Source organism: Manacus candei, unplaced genomic scaffold, assembly GCF_025592945.1.
Source record: "Manacus candei isolate 608988 ecotype Guabito, Panama unplaced genomic scaffold, ASM2559294v1 h1tg000028l, whole genome shotgun sequence".
Lineage (NCBI taxonomy): Eukaryota > Metazoa > Chordata > Aves > Passeriformes > Pipridae > Manacus > Manacus candei.
In genome coordinates, this window is record NW_026138076.1 from 6,668,251 (window position 1) to 6,684,830 (window position 16,580).

At 42.4% G+C, this 16,580-nt stretch overlaps 1 protein-coding gene across 3 annotated transcripts in view; it reads right to left on the reverse strand.

The window, feature by feature from the left end:
* RBM47 (RNA binding motif protein 47) overlaps nt 1-13,544 on the reverse strand; it is a 79,678-nt gene extending 66,134 nt beyond the window's left edge. The window contains exons 1-2 of one of the 3 annotated variants that reach the window (XM_051789980.1): nt 13,474-13,544; nt 13,132-13,274 (exon numbers count right to left, since the gene is read on the reverse strand). In XM_051789980.1, the coding sequence (XP_051645940.1) occupies nt 13,132-13,160 (29 nt within the window). In that variant the 5' untranslated portion in view covers nt 13,161-13,274; nt 13,474-13,544. Of the gene's footprint in view, nt 1-12,205; nt 12,322-13,131; nt 13,314-13,473 lie in introns of those variants that run through there. The other 2 variants (XM_051789979.1, XM_051789981.1) reach the window with 2 other exon arrangements.
* Nucleotides 13,545-16,580: the final 3,036 nt, after the last annotated feature.

Below are 16,580 nucleotides of genomic sequence, written 5' to 3' on the forward strand. Positions count from 1 at the left end.
TCCTTTGCTCACCATGCAGTACAGGGGGTGGTCTTGCTCCTGTAGAGAACCTGGGCTCAGGCACCAATGGTGGTTACTGTCCCCACATTGTGCCAGAGGCAACAGGGTGACACAGCGCCTGATGCACTTCGAGAAAAGGGAACTCACAGCTAAGGAACATAAAGAGGCTCTTGATTGCAGCTTTCTGTCCTCACCCTGCACATGAATCCTGTGTATCACTGGCCGCGTCATTTGAACCAAGCTTTGTACAGATGGTGACCAACTGCATGTTCCTTGTTTTCATATGGGAACATTTTCTGGTCTGCAATTTGCTTGCAGATGCAACGAGCACATAGAATGCAAACGAACTGGCTGGGAAATGCACTTTGAAAATGTGGATCTTAAGCAAAACTAAGTTTTCTGGAAAGTAGAGTCATGAGGTAACTAGTGTGACTGACTCATACTGGTAACTGAAGTGCAAACAAAACAAGAAAAGGAGGCAATTTGTTTTGCCTCAAGGTAAACATTTAATTTTTGGATTGTCTACCCCATTTCTATTGTTAAATTTGGCAAAAATTTTTAAATGAAATTTCATTCTAAAGCAAAATAATGTGGTTGCACTATTTTGAAAACATGGAAATAACACATCAACTTATTTGCATAATTGTATTTTTGATCACCCAAAATAACCTCTTAGGTTGACATAAGCCTATAGCTAGAGATTGTTTACCCTAAAGCATATTGTTCAGTGAAAACAACCTTTATCTAAGCAAGTTCACCTGTGCCTGGCCCTAGCATCCTAAATTGTATGGTCAAAACTATGGCAAACTTATATCCCATATCCCTATTTTTTTAGTAAATAAATATCAAATGGTTGTTGTGCAGATTATCTTATTACTGTTTGTAAGTGTTTAAATGTTATAGCAATGAACACCACTAAAAAGTCCAAGAGTAATAAATCTCTCTTTAGAGCAAAGCAATACAAGAGCATGAACAGCAGAAGAAAAAAAAAAATTAAATATTTTAAATCTACTGACCATCCTCCTTTTTATGCCTGGTATATGGCAAGGATCAGTATTGAATGTCTCAAAATAAAACTATAATAATACATACCAGAAGACAAATTAGGATTGTGCAGACTATAAATCTGGTACTATCTGAATTCCACACTTCATATTTTTTATGAGTAGGATATAACTGCACAGTTTCCTAAGCTTCTCTGTATCTTTTTTTGGATGCAAACTGAAAACTAGCCCCGAATTCCATCATGGGGCATCCTGCTGATGCGTGTGCCACCAGGGGGGCAGCACATGAGATTTACTGCATGGACTTCTGTTTCACAAATGACCGAGGCAAAGCAGCAGCATGAGGGAAGAGGCAGGGGGACTCCTTCTAGCTTCCCAAGGGAAAGTTGGAGTGGAGAAAAGCCTTGTATTCACATCCCCAAGCACTTTTTTTTGGGCTTTGTCCAGAGTCCTTGGATGACCTGTCCCTTTCTAGTCCTACTCTTGTCTAATACCAGTGCCCCAAACTCACACCATTTCCTTCCTCCACTCATCATCTCTAGTCCTGAGACCCTCTGCCTGACTGGCTCTGTTTGCAGCCCCCTCATGTCAGACTTTGCTCCCAAATGTGCTGTCTTCCTGCCCAGCCACCAGTTCTCAGTCACTATGGTTTGAGTTATCCCCTCAAATCCGTCTTTCCATCAGCCTTCTGACTCTTCATCAGCTTTTCCAGGTAGATAGTTTTCTTTCCTCTCCTACCTCCATGTCTCTCTTCTCTCACTTCTCCTCCCTTCTGCTCTTCTGGAGCCTCAAGCCCCAGTACCTGTTTTTTGCTTGCTTTACCTTTAGATGCCCTATATACTGTTCTTGAACTCAGGGCACAGAGCCCAGCAATCTCACACCAGACCTGCAAATCAAGCCTTGGTCAGAGCACAGGCAGTGTGAACAGTGGTTTCTGGGACTTGGATGTTAAAAGTTGAAGTTTCTACTAAACACATGGAAACTGATTTTCAAAGGTTTATATCCTGCTTAGACCTGGGTACCCCTGCACAAGAGCTGCTTGAGGTCAAGTCACTGCCCTAGGAAGAGGTTGCAAAGGTTTGAAAAAAGCAAATTCTCTAACTTTGATTTTCAGAAGCAGTCAAAACATTTTAGGCTAAGAGACTCCTGGGCCTCTATCCAGGAAAATGAAGAACAATTCACAGGCCCCAGGCAGATATTTTGCCATGCAGTGTTTCAATGCAGGGAATTAAAGCTTTGCAAAATTATGAACAAATTGAAATACTCTCCTAGTAGAAAACGCAGGACATCCTGACTAACCAGAGCTTCTCTGTCTTCCTCCTTTTACATTTGCTTGTACAATGGGAACATTTGGATGTAAAGTTTCATGCACTTGGAGCAGTTACAGTCTCAGATCTCTGTAGGTTATATTGTGTGCAGTTTTTTTCCACAGTGGGCTACAACAGTTATATCTATTTATTAACACTAAAGCTACAGGTCCTTTAGTCATGCATTTCAAACTGCTTTTCCAAAACCAGTGATTTGGGACTTATCACCACCTGCACCCTGGGGACTCATGGCTCTCCCCCACCCATGGAGTTTCGCAGCAAGTGCTGCTCACTGCTCTGGCAGTGGGACCTCGCTCTCACTTCACAGGGACACAGCTGGATCATGAAATGCAGTCGGCTGGGCAGTTCCTTGTCAGCTTGTACTATTGGTGGTTACAAAGACACATAAAACACCAGCAGTGCTTCCCCTCACCCCAGGGCTGTGGGGATGCTAAGGACAGTGTAGGAAGAGTGGGTGAGAAAAGGAGCCCAGGGGTTGCCAGAGTCTTGGGTTATGTGTCCAGCTGTGATTGGCACCTTCCCTCATCCTTTCCCAAGGCTCTCACAGCACAACTGCCCATGCACAACTGCCCAAGGCTATCAAAATGGAGGCATAAGCCACACACAGAAAAATCCCTGAGATTTGCCAAAGCTCCCCACAGTCTGGCCATAGCAGATCCTGCCGCAAGATGTCACAACCCTATGGGATGTTCAGCTATACTACAGAGACCAGTAACCACAAAACAGATATCCACAGCAACCAGAAACAACCCACTTGACTGTGCCATTGTTAACTCGGGCATGTCATTTTCTGTGGAAAGGCAGGGACGTGAACCCAGGTTTCCTCAGTTTATACGGGTGCTTTTCCTGCAAAACCAGTCATTCGTATACTTTTCACTTCTTGCCTGGCTTGTTCTACACTTTATTGCACATATGCCTACAACAGTAAATGTGAATTCAGAAGAAACCTTCACTTAATGGTGATTGACATTTGCAAGAGCTTTAAGAAAGCAATGATTTTGGCATCAGTTACTTTCCAGGTAAGGATTAACAAACCGATGAGTTAACCACTACCTGATGTTCTTTGTTTAAACCAGGCTACGTTTCAAAATAGAGACAGCTTTTGGATTTTTTTGCAGAAAGATTGTGCTTTGATTTGGAAATAGGGAAGCACAGCAAGGATTGCAACATGAAACCAATAAGATTAGATGAAGAGAAGATGTGATAGAAGTGGTTTGGATCTATAGAAGGAGCAACAAAATGCTGTTCATCTCACATTGTCCATGTCACAGTGCTTGATTAAGAAGACACAGAAGCAGTGCCTGCTTGTCAGAGGTTAGGTAGAAGATAAGCCCTTCCTGCATTTTGGTGGCTGGAACCCAGATTCAAACAATATGAAATGCAGTGAATATGAAAGCCTGGTTCCTTCCCCTTGCCTGTCATTCAAAGCTCCTGATGTTGGCAGGTAGGGGGTTCATCTCTTCTGGTTTTCCACAGTCTCAGCATCTCTGCATCCAGCTGTCTAATGCTCTGAACCAGCTTATATAAGCCCTGGTGCTCCACAGACCACTCACTTTGCATCCTTGCAAACTGATCCCCGACCACGGACCCAAACTCACTGATTGACACAGAGAGAGCCAGTGGAGAGCCCCAGAAACGGGTGCCAGTGCCAGAAGGTGAAGGTGAACATCAGAGGATGGGGAAGTGGTGAGCGAGCAGTAAGTGCTCCTGATGGCCGTATTGCACCATATGGAGGGAGTCCAGCCACAGAGGAGCTTTGATTCTGTGGCTTTGGCCAAGTTTTGCTTTGAACACAGAACTCTGAAAGAAACTTGCACAACAGCAACTAGCAAGCTTATCTAATCCTCTTTGCACTGGCCTCAGCTCTGGAAAGGGCTTGTCCAACCTGTTTGTGGGTAATCCTAGGGCACAGGGGACAGATAGCCTCATATCCACCCTGTAGTGACACGATTACAGCTCCCAAACTGCAGCAGGACCCTTTCCGATTACTTTGGAGTACAAGAAAAAGAGAACATACAGGTTGCCTATGTATTAAAACCATGACGGTGTGTCCAAAGTTACTATGAACTTACATCTGGCTTTCAAATCCCCTGTGCAGTGCCTGTTTTGGGTACCCGCAGCATTCACAGAGCTGTAGTCTTTAACTGATTTTCACTATTGCCAGTATGAAGCTTTATTGCAGACCTAACCTTCTAGGCTTACAGATACATGGTATTTTTCATAAAATTAGGTTTATTACAGGTAAGTAGACCCCACCATCAGCAGTTTTGCATTAATTTTCTTTGGACGCCCTGTGTTTTTTACACAACTTATTTATTTAGATAAAAACCTGTTGTGTCAGTTGGAAAACATAGAGGGAGAGATGCTTCATGATAGAATAAGGTACATCCCTATTACCTCTTCTATATATGCAGTATATTCTTTAACTACTTGTCTCTTGTGGCACTCCTCAAGAGTAGTAACTGGCAGACTGATTTGTATGGATACCTACAATGCATATACTCTTTATATATTTATATAAATATACAAATATAAATATTTTTTTTAAAGATCAACTACCTACAAATGGAAATGCCAGGATCTGGCTCATATTTCAGTTTCCTTGGTAAAGGCCAGTGGGATGGACACCACAACAGTGGCAGCAACCTGTTCTCAGCAATCCCATAGCCCAGGGACCAGCGGAATCACAGGTAATGCCTTTCAAATCCCTAACGTCTTTTAATGGTGCCTCTCTTACCACTAGCATACCACCACAAACTCATCTTTAGGAGATGAAAGGAATCAAAAAGATGCTGTTAAAACTCCAGATAATGCTCTAGATGGGAAAGGTGGAGGGAGGACGGACACAGGGGGAGGGTGAGGAGGTGAAGGGGGGAAGGCAGGAAAGCCCTGGAACTGCTCTATGAGAAAAACACTTTCCCTGGGCTTTTTTCATTCTGATACAAAAGCCAACGGACAAGGCCACCAGTACCTCCAGTTTAGCAATACTTAAATGCACCTACTCAGAGCTTCTGGCAATACATTCCACATCCCTCAGAGCTGCAGGTTTTATACAGAGCCCCGTATATCAACCAGACAGTAACCTGATAAACTTTCACCGAGACAGGTGGCCATGGGAATGGTCAGGAATTTGCACAGGAATTTCAACAGGAATTTTCCTACTTAGACTCATAAGGTCAGCAGACAGTAAAAACTGAAACTGTTTGCCAGTCTGTCTTGCTGCTTACCAGAAATGTAAGCTTGCAGACTACCTGCAGAAAACCAGAGCTTTCCGAAGAAATAAAGACTGACCATGGTCTCTGCAACAAGGACCTGCAACCACCTGTGACAAAACACAGATCAGAGAAAAGACCTTCCAACATCAGTGGGGGCTCCAGGGGCCACAGGCTGGCACATTACAAGGCAGAGAGGAGCAGAGCAGCACAGTCACAGGAGTGTTCAGGAACTGTTGCCTATCTTGGACCCTGTTCCCACTGATCATACACCACAGGAGGCAGGGCACTCTCCTGACAACTCAGACACCCCTTGACACCCCTGTGGTGCTTAGGAAGATTTATTCTACACCCACATGTCTGACCTGTGACTCACACAGGTAAGTTGAGACTTGGAACTTCAGTATGTGTAAGAAGCACGTAGAAGCCTTTTTGTTTATTATTGCTCAATACAATTATCCTCTATGAAAAACACTTTTTTTTCCCCTTCCTTGCAGGACAACTGTGGCCTGTTAGGGCCATGCCCAGGTTGAAGCTTGCTTCTGGGCCCTGGGGTTGTGCAATGCTGCTGGGTATGTCTGCAGCCACCCTGGGCCTGGCTGCTCAGAGTGAGCAGACAACCTTGTCAGCATCATCTCCTCTTCCCATTCACTTCGTAAACACTGACTAAGACACCACACACAGCAGCAACAACAAGCATGTTCAGATCTCCTCAACCCAGACTGGGGTGCCTCCAGCTTACTATCCACTGAACGTGTGCTCTCAGCAAGTCAGTGTCTTTTCTTCGCGAGATCAAGAAGCCAAGGGCAGAGTCCCTCTTCCAGAGCCACAGACTGTATGGTACTCCCAAAAGTTTGAATACATTGACCCATCAAGTCTACCTCTGCTTGCAGCTTTGCCTGTGACTATGCTCCTGTGAGCTTCAGGCACTGTATTAGTGCTACCTTTAAGGAAATACTAATGACAGTGAAACACCTCCTGTGGAGACTAGCACTCACATTAGGATGTGGATAGCAGTTTATGAACTCTGGTGGAATTTCAGCATACACAGTCAACAGAACTTTTACTGCCAGAAGCATGCACATGACATGGACGTGGCCTCAAGTCATGGTAATAATGTTAATATTTTATTGAGGTGAGCTGAACGTGCTCTTTTGTTGCAGAAACATCTACAGGACATGTCCCTGCGTGCATGTTTGTGTTTGACTCTGTCTTCTCCCCTTGTCTTTCATCCCTTTTTTCCCAGCTCTGGCTCTTACTCCCTTCCCAAGCTGGAGAGTTCCCTTGGCTGCACCCTGCTGCTCAGTCCTCATGACCTGTTTGTCACCCCAGCACACCCTTCAGCTTTAAAGACCTGTTAGCCACAGACTCTTCATACTTCCCTCCTTACAGGTTCTGAAATCTTGAACATGGCTTTCAAACCCTAATGAAGTAGCTCTGTCTCACGTTTTCCATAACTGAGATCAGACTCAGTGAGCTGATGTTTTCCCTGCTCTATCCCTCCTCCTCCTCCTCTTTTCAAGGATCCCTCACTTCTCATTTCCTTCCTTCCCTTCACAGCAGATGCCTCCCCTTCCTCCATCACCTTCCTCTTCCGGTTTTGATTCTCAGTTTTTCTTTTTTCACTGTTGCTGATTTATGCTGATGACCCATATCACCCCTCTGTCATGCTGTATCCATCTCATCTATTCCATTCTCTGCTGCTCAGATCCTTTTCTTTTCCTAAAAAAATATTAAAACAACCCCCGCTTCCCTCTCCCCCCAAAAAAAACCCCAACAACACACGAACAACAACAACAAAAAGCCTGTTTATTTAGACAAAGCTGTTTATTTGCCATGCACTGTTCAGGCTCCAGGGTCTCTACTGCTGAATTTTCTCTGCACTAACCTTCAAGTGGTCCCATTCAACACCATCCATTAGCCTCCCCCATTATGTCCCACCATTCAGCCTTTCTGTGATTTCCACTCCATCAACCCTGATGCTTTTTCTTTTGCTTTTAACCCTTATCTTTCCACCAAGTTAAATTGCAAATTCTCCCTACATTTCTATTTCCTTAAATTTGCTTCCCCACAATATCCAGTCCAGCCAATGCCCCAAACCCAGTTTTTCTGATAGAAAGAGTGAAAGACTATCCATTGCTTCCAGCTCAGCATGCATTAAACAGTCTCTAATACCCCCACTCTCAAGGGATACCCAAAGTCTCTTTTGTCTCCTTTCCACAGAGACCATTTCTGCTCTGTTTGCAGGCAGGGCACAGTGTTTATTTGGGCAGCCTTGCTTTCAAGGTACAGCTAAGATCTGTTGATGCTTTCTGCTTGCATGTCAAAGACATTGGCTACTCTATCTGCCCTCATAGTTTAGACACTTCTCTGGGGTCTCACCCTCACCTTAGCTCATTAATGGCAACATTCTTTCTTCTGCTTTCATAACTGATCTGCTGTTGATCTACAATCTTGATCCACTGTTTCATCTTCAAAATACTATTTCAAGGGTCGTTTTCATAGCTTTGAGTGTGGCATTCCTTTTTTGTGCTCCTGTTGACCATCTTTCCATTCTCTAACAAGTAAAATAAAAGGTGTCCTTATGCACAGCACTTGCAGAGGCAGGCAGAGCTGAATAGCACAAATGGGTGCCTTTTGGAGCTTTTGAACATCCGCTTTATGCTTCCCAACAAGTGCCTTTCTGTTTTCCCTCATAATTCCTCCCTTGGACTACCTCCCTGGTCAGAACTGCAGAGGAACTTTGCTCACCTCTCCTAAATTCCTTCTAAAATCTTTCTCTTGCTGCCGAAATAGTACAACAACAGCCAGTCTGCTGACATGCTGTGCTCACTCTGTACCCAGCTGACCCCCTCACCACTTCCTTGTGCTCCACCCACATCTAATCCATTTCTTGCCTCTCACCAGGTATTTCATGCATAAACCCCACATGGCAGGGACAGTCCTTCCGCTCTGCCTGCAGAGCAGGTACACACACAGCAGAAACACCCAGGTCAGGAATCCCAGGTCTATGACACAGCAATCATTAATGGCATCTTGAATGTTACTGAGAACTCAACTTGTTGAAACTCAACCTACACCCTGACTTGTGATAGAGCTTACTAAGTTTCTTTAATAAAAGATAAAAATGCAGAGGAAGTATTTCAGTTTATTTCAAAGGCAGAACTCAAGCACATCCATTAGGTACTCGAAAGGCCAAAACATGAATGCAAACCCTGAGCTACATCACTTGGCATTTTGCTTCTCCAGAGTAAACCTCCCAATGGCCCTCACATTGGCAAATATAATAGAAAGCATTTTGGTTGTCAGTGGTTGGTTAAGCCATTCCCCTTTTGGAAACAGGTGAAAGTTTCTGTTGTCTCATTATTGGTTGAGGATTCTTGTGCATTTGTAGTTTCTTTCTACCTCGTGATAAATAAGTGTGTCTGTGCTGATTTTGTCTCAGCTTTATGACCTAACTAGGTGAAAGATAACATCCAGACTCTTAGTATGTAAAACACGCTTTAAAAATATCAGAAATCTGTTTCTCCTTTTCAAATAAAATCTTGCTTGTGATCGTGGCAAACAGAAGCCTCAAAAGGACAAAAAATGCCCTCAAATATCAGGTAGTCAGCTTAGCAGTTATTAAGAAGTTGCTTTGCTCTATTGAGTTTACTGTGTCACCAAAACCCCACCAGCCATAGCTATACAAAGCCTGCATTGTCTCAGCAAGGCTACTGAGATGTTCCTGATCTTGGCAAGAGCTAGGTGTACCCAGAAGCATTTTATTGAAAAAAATTACAACAGCAGAAAGAAATATTATTTTAGGTCTCATACTGAAAAGATAAAGGTCAGAGTCCTTCCTTCTGCTAAAGGAGCCTACAAAAATATTCCATTCACAGGATTCGTTTTACAACCTTGAAAATTGCACTTAAAAGTCCCCATATGAAAGAAATTCTGAAGTGACTACAATTTAATAAAGGATTTGTGAGTTTAGGTCATCAGCAATTTGGAGATTTCAACTTCTTGACAAAAAAGGCAACTACACGCACCCATATACAGGCATGGAGATAGACTCTTCATAGTTAATCTGTCAGATCTGCTTCCTTGCTACAAAGCAAACCTGATCTTTTTGTTCATCCAAGTAATTGATTTTTTTTTTCAACAGGAACAGGATGTGGCAATGTTTCTTCACAAAGAGCACATATTTGCCCCTATTAAATTTCTCAATAAAACAGAGCAATGTTGTTTTGGGAAGCTATGTACATATGATCAGGGCCAGCAGTTTGAATTAAAAAGCCAAGATTATGGGTTTTTTTCACCTATAGGTGTTGTATAACATCTGCTGGAGTTTGTCACTCAAACAGTGCTGTGGGCTCCTATGCTAAACCAACAGGTACTCACATACCCACTCCAGAGTAACCCCTAGATCTTCTTCTCTAGCTGTAGGATATCAATAAATTTTGACTATGGCATTGCCAACCCAATGAACCCAGGAATTCAGTATTCACTTATGACCATAAAAATCAACTTCATTTGTTGTCAGAGCCACTAAAAGCCTATGATGGTAGAAGCAAGAATTGACGTCTATGTTGCTTGGATTAAATATTTTTATTTAGCTACCAAAAAAGCGAATAAATACCCAAGTGATCTTAATTTTTACAGGGGGAAAGAGCTGACAGTGGGAAAAATATATCCTAACAAGCAAAAAAACCCCCCTTCTGCCTTCTGTCAGATGGTGTCACAGCTTTCACGTAACAGCGTGTAACATTTCACAGAGTTCAAAGTGAAGGGGCTCTGCCATGTGGAGGAAACCAAAATTCTAAAATGTGGGAAGCTGCAAAAGCAGACCACAGTGCCAGGGGTAGCCCTGCTGAAGCCAGCCAGGCATGGGCCACACAAGGTCAAGTTTTCAGACCAAACTGCCATAGAAACTGTATTCCATGAAAGCTCTACCATCTCCACCGCTTATATTAAATACTTTTATTCCAAGGTTTTCAACTTTTTAAAATCTGTTGTATTGAAGGCAGTTCATTTCTTTACTTTCTAAAACTTCAAACAAAGATTTTGCATCCTCAGCTGTAGCAGGGACACTCAGAAATTATTAACAACCCTATTTACATGCCAGTCAACTCCGAATATTTCCCTAACCACTCTTAGTATGTGTCTCAGAAGAAGTCGGACCCCTAAAAGCAGGGGAGGGGGGCTGGGTTCTCCCCGGGAGAGAAGGAGAGGTGGGAGCAGCTGCCCTCGGCTTCCAGCAGGATGCACAGCTCTGAAATAAGCCAGGAGAGCAACCTCTCCCAGGACGGGAATACGCCGAGCAGTGGGGGGAGAGAGAACGAATGTGCAAAATGAGTGTTTGTCTCTTGGTTTATCTCCCAGACAGCAGTCTGTTAGCTTTAGCTTCGAGTCTGCCGGACACCAAGCGGCCCATTCCTGGCGTTATCTCCCCTTGCTCTCTGAGAGTACATGCCGCTTTCCAGTTTTCCAGCTGTATACCAGGCTCCGCTTAACACCGCCTGTGACCTCCCGGCCCCTCTGGCCCGGCACCTGCGGCGCGGGGTCCGGGGCGCAGCCCCCGCTCCGTCCCGCGGCCTCCCGAGGCCGCCGCGCTTGCGAAACGCACCCAGTTCCCCCTCTCGCATCATGTGAACTCGGCCCGACTGGTAAAGAATAATTGCAGGCTTGTCCAAATTATCATTTGCAAAGTCTAGGAGGCACATAAGAGCACCGATACTCAACATGCGTTAGCCTCAGGCGGCTCATTTCAGCCTGGTCTAATGCTCCTGCCCTTCGCCAGGTCAGCCCAGTTGAGCTGATAACATTTAGGAGGGATTTTTCGACCTGTTAAGTCCCAGCCCATCTTTAACTATTACAATAGTTTGGTTTTAGCTTAGAGTTTTCTTTTACATTCCTAAGAAGAAATGAGTTGTGTAGCCTTACCTCTAAATAAAAAAAAAAAAAAAAAAAAAAAAAAAAAAAAAAAAAAAAAAAATCTGCTATTTCTTTTAATGTGAATAAGGAGACCTGGTATTTCTCATCTAATCACACATATCTCAACATGAAGAAGATGCTTGACCTCCTGATAGATACATGGATTTTAAATGGTCTTTAGAAACTTTTCACAGATAAGATTCCATTCTTGTGCTAATGTCTATAACAGACTGGCAGAGAACCGCCTCAGAGCCCTCTTGTCACTTCCCTGTCACTTGTACCACCGATCTGCGTTCTGTATAAATACAGTATTTTAAATGTTCAAAAAGAAGCAGCCGTACAAACAAAATACTCCTTCCGAAATTGACTCCGAAGACATTAGGCACATCAAGCCGTGGTTCTTCTTTGACAGGGAGCAACATACATCTTTTAATTTAAAACTCTCAGATCTGCAAATCACTTCTCACTCTATCCTTATTTAATATCTGCTTCTGCCTCTCATCTCTCGGCTTTCTTCAGAATCACCAGAAATCTGTCGCTTGGAAAGAGTCAACAAAACTTCACCAAGAACTTCTGCAGTCCTCTCCATTTGCCTTCCCCCCCTAAAAATACTTTTAAATGTGTTTTCTGAGTGAGCTTCTGTTTGCTTACATTGTCAACCCAATCACAGAAGAGTAAAGGACAATCCAATCCTCAGGTAAGGACAGAGTAAGTGTGGAGCAAACCGAAAAGCGACAGCACCTACCTGGAGCCCACCTCAGCGCCCAGCACCATTCGCAGCAGCGGCAACGTTTTGGGGCAGCGACCTAACGCATTGTCCTTCCTATCGCGCTGCTCAATGAGAGTTGAGCAACTCCTTGCACTGCTGCTTGGAGCAACAGCTCTCCAGCTCTCCCAACGTTAACCCCCTCTCTTGGCTCTTTTTTTTTTTTTTTTTTTTTTAACAGTTTTTGAGCACTAAAACTTGCAATTAGTACCAGCTAAGCCAAAGCCCCTGCTCGCCCCTGCCCTAAGCCGCACATTCCAGGGCGCTGAGCGGGGTCGCTGAGCTCCCTGCCGGCACCGCACAGCTCTTCCACCCCAGACCCGACTTTCTGCCTACAAACTCGATAAGGCTGCAAGAGCTCAGGAACACGCACGGAAATTCGGACAGGGGAAAAATTGGTCTGTAATCCACAGCCTGGGTGGTTTTTATTATAGTCCTCCCCCCTTCCTCCTCTCTTTCTCTCCGCACTCACGGTAGCAAGGTTGTCTCTTGACTACTCCCTGCCTTAAACTCACCAAACCAGATTTTTACTCCAAACACCTTCCCGTAAATCTGAACTGAAATTTTACCCTGCTTGCTGAGCTTCGGCTGGCTGAGGGCCAGTACAGCATTCCTGTTGTTTTAAGAGGGCAGATTAAAAAAAAAAAAAAAAAAAGAAGAAGAACGAAAGCACTAAAAGAGAGGGAAACCTGGAGAGATGCAAAGGCTGGAAAGAAGCAAACTTTTAGAGCACCTTTACTCAAAATACTGTGGGAGGGAGTGATTCCCATTTTTCTTTAAAGAGCTAAACCAGTGATTTTTTTTTTTTTTTTGGCAATGTCAGTCTTGAGAAAATATCCTTCTGAGCAATCTGCATCCTTCAGGTAAATAGATATTTGAAAAGAAAATAAACCTCTGGTACTCACCTGAAGGACATCATCACCGGCATCAGCATAGGAGGGAGAGGAGCCTATACCTTTGCCTGATCCAGTTACCCCAAGGCAGTGGTAACTCTGGTTAAAGAAGTGCCACATTTTACACTTTTCTGACCTAAAGTTACATGTGGTTTCTAGAAAAGGAAAAAAGATAAACCAGCTTATAAAAAACCCCACCAAAACAACAACAAAAAAAATCAAACCAACCAAACAAAAACTAAACATCAACCAAGCCGTCTTTTAACCTCCGGGTGATCCCTCTGACCGTTGTCTGGAAGGCTTAAAGAAACAATGAAGCAAGACTGTAAACTTTCTCACTCCCTTTTACATTACCTGTCTGTGCCTGGCTATGGGCTTTGATGTATTGAAACAAAGCACAAGACCTGTTTATAGTAAACGAAACCAACCAACAGAGAGATCTAATTCAGACTTGTGACTAAACAAACTGGAACAGGAAGCACACACCAGCAGATTTTTTTTTAAAGTAGTAATTCCTGCTTGCATTGTCATGCAACAGCAAAAAAAAAAAAAAAGAAAAAAAAGTTTTTTGCTTCTCCCTTCAGTTAAAATGTTGTTCAAATGCAGTTCTTTTTTTTCTTTCTTTTTTTTTTTTTTTCCTGCTGGAAAGCAAAAAAACCCAAACCCCCAAAAAACTGAAAAGACAAATCCAAAAAACCGCAAGCAATGTTCCATCATATATATGCAAATACTTAACAGAACAACACTTACCACTAATAACGATCTCAAGATCTTACTCGTCTATTTGTTTCCCTGTGTAGGACGTTTCTGCAACTGATTAGTGATGTGTCCCCCACCCCAATTAACGTCTGTAATTGATGACTGGATGGAGGATCTTCATCTAGGATAGCTGGACACATCAAACCTCCAACAGTAGACTAGAAGTCCAGCACGTTAAATCTTTAAAGAATAAATAATACTGGAGGTACAAACTAGTGAAAGAAATTGTTTTTCATAATACTTCCTAATTTTAAAAATAATTCTTTTTATTCCTAATTAATTCTTAGTAATTCCTAATTAAAAATTCTTACTAATTTTTCTGAATTTTAAAAAGAAATAGTCAGAGTTGAGTACCCACTATGCTGCTTTGTTAGTGGAATATTACCTATGCTTTTTGAAAGCACTTTGTCCTTCTAAACATGTATTTCTTTAATTGTATTCCTTTTCCAGTAGAGAAAAATGTCACAGATTTTACCTAAGCAAATCCACCTTGACTCCTTAAGAGAGTTTTACTTCATGCAGAAACCAATGAATCAAACTACTATTGGGATAATATAGCTCATGGTCAAATGTTGCGAAGTTCAAGTTAATAGCGTGTTCTCTCTATCATAATTCAAAAGTTAATAAAAGGATGTGATTGCAGTTTTAGCAAATGCATCACGAATAAAAAAAATCTTTCATAACATATCTGTATTAATGAACAAATAATCATGGAGAAAATTTTCATGAAATACTTGAATTAAAATGAGAATTCAGAATTAGCAGCAAACATTTTATGCAGTTAAATTCTGTAAAGAAAAATAGTCCAGAACAGCAAATAAGGGGTTTTAGTGATACAAAAATCTCTTAAGTATTCTATCATACTGTTCTTTAAAGTCATGATCCACTTCTCCAAAGTGTCGCTTCCCATAGTGTCCTCATCCACTAAGTTTGCCAATAAAGGTCTCAAGCAATCCATCTCATGTAGAGAGAACTTATGCTGCATTTGCTCCATTTAGAGGAGTAAAATTGACAGTAGTTCCTTGCCAACACTTACAGATTACCTCTAAATTAGTGCCTCTGTAATACACTGAATAGTACAGAAAATGGAAAGACATATGAACACATTGTCCTGCATGTCCAGAACACAGTTATACTACCAAAAGTCCTGGGTGCATCAGTGTGGTAAAACAAACTATTTTAAGGTTTGCTGCTAAAAGTGTAGCTCTGCCTGTTCTACTGACTCTTCACATGTGCTTGTGGGTCTTGCCTGTGACTGGCATATCTATGAATAATAAAAAATTCATCTTATTGTAACAGCTGTATTGGTTATCCTACCATGAGATACTCTTGTCAGTGCTGGTCAGACTGGATTTGCTATCCTCTCTGAAAGCCAGTTTCACACCTTTCTGGTTGAGGATTCAAATAGGCTTTCTTGGAAGATACCAAAGATAAGAAAGAGTTTGACTTTTTTCTTAGTTCAGTTCAACTGCACGTGAAGAGCATGACAGCACAAGGGGAATCCAGTTAGAGCTAGTGCCAGGCAATAGCTCATCCAGCAATCAAAATACACTTTACTGCTCATTGTGTGTGATGAGACACTTTCTGTGGACATTTTTGACATTTTTTTGACACTAGAATAATTTTTCTCTGTCTTGTCCCAATTGTCCAGCTGACAAAGTGTTTTAAGTGGTTGTCACCTCTTTACATAGGAAGGAAAGAGTGACCCAGATGTAATTTGCTGCAGCACCCTCCAACCAATGGGTTAAAATGAAAGAGCAGTCATAACCCTGCAGCATGGAGATTTCCTGTTCCTCTGCCAAGCCATGGTAGGGTTTCTGACCAAAAGCAAGAATTTAATGAGTCCATAGCAAAGCAAATTAGCTAAGTGCAGCATGATTAGGCTGTGAACACTAATCTTTAAAGGCAATAGCATTTGATTAAGGAAGGCGTCCTCCAAAAGTGATGCTAAAATTGCAGTAAAAGACATCTAGCTATGAACATTCAATGTCAGGGGGATTGGGGTGGTTTTTTGGGGGGGTGAGCCTCCCAGTTTGTAATGCTTCCTTCTGAATATGGCTTAGTGTGGTATCAGTTGTGCAATACCTATTGTGCAGTTTATCACTACTGCCAAGAGCTGACTTTACTGCAGCAAGAAACTGCATGTTGAAAGTTTGGTGACTGCATTTCATTCAGGAGACTATGAAAAAACTTTTTTCTCTCTCTTTCTCTAATGGGAAAACTATAAAAAATGCAAGTGAGCATGTGTTACTCAAGAATGAATGTCTATTTATCAGAAAACTAACTTTTACAAAAAATTAAAAAGCCTCTAATTCAACTCGGTTTTCTAACACAGAATGTTTCCTAGTACAAGATAAATATTTTAATATGATTCAGTGAGCAAAGAGTCTCTAATTAAGTCAGTCATCAGACAGTGGTGGATTTTTCCTAGTTAAAGTTGAAGGTTGGAGAGTGAACATTTCTGATAGTAATCTGTAAAATCGTGCCCTTTCTGTGTAAAAGATCTCAATATGCTTAGTTGGTAACACAGCACCTTCTCCTCCAGATAGGTCTTGTGTAGAGCTGATCTCTCATATTTTCTCATCTGCTCTGTTTTCTTTCTGATACTTCTATGCAATCTGTTTACAACCCCAGTCACTGTGGCTTCCCTCAGTCCCTATCATCTCCTCCCAGTCTGTACCTCTTGCTTTCCCACTTAGTGG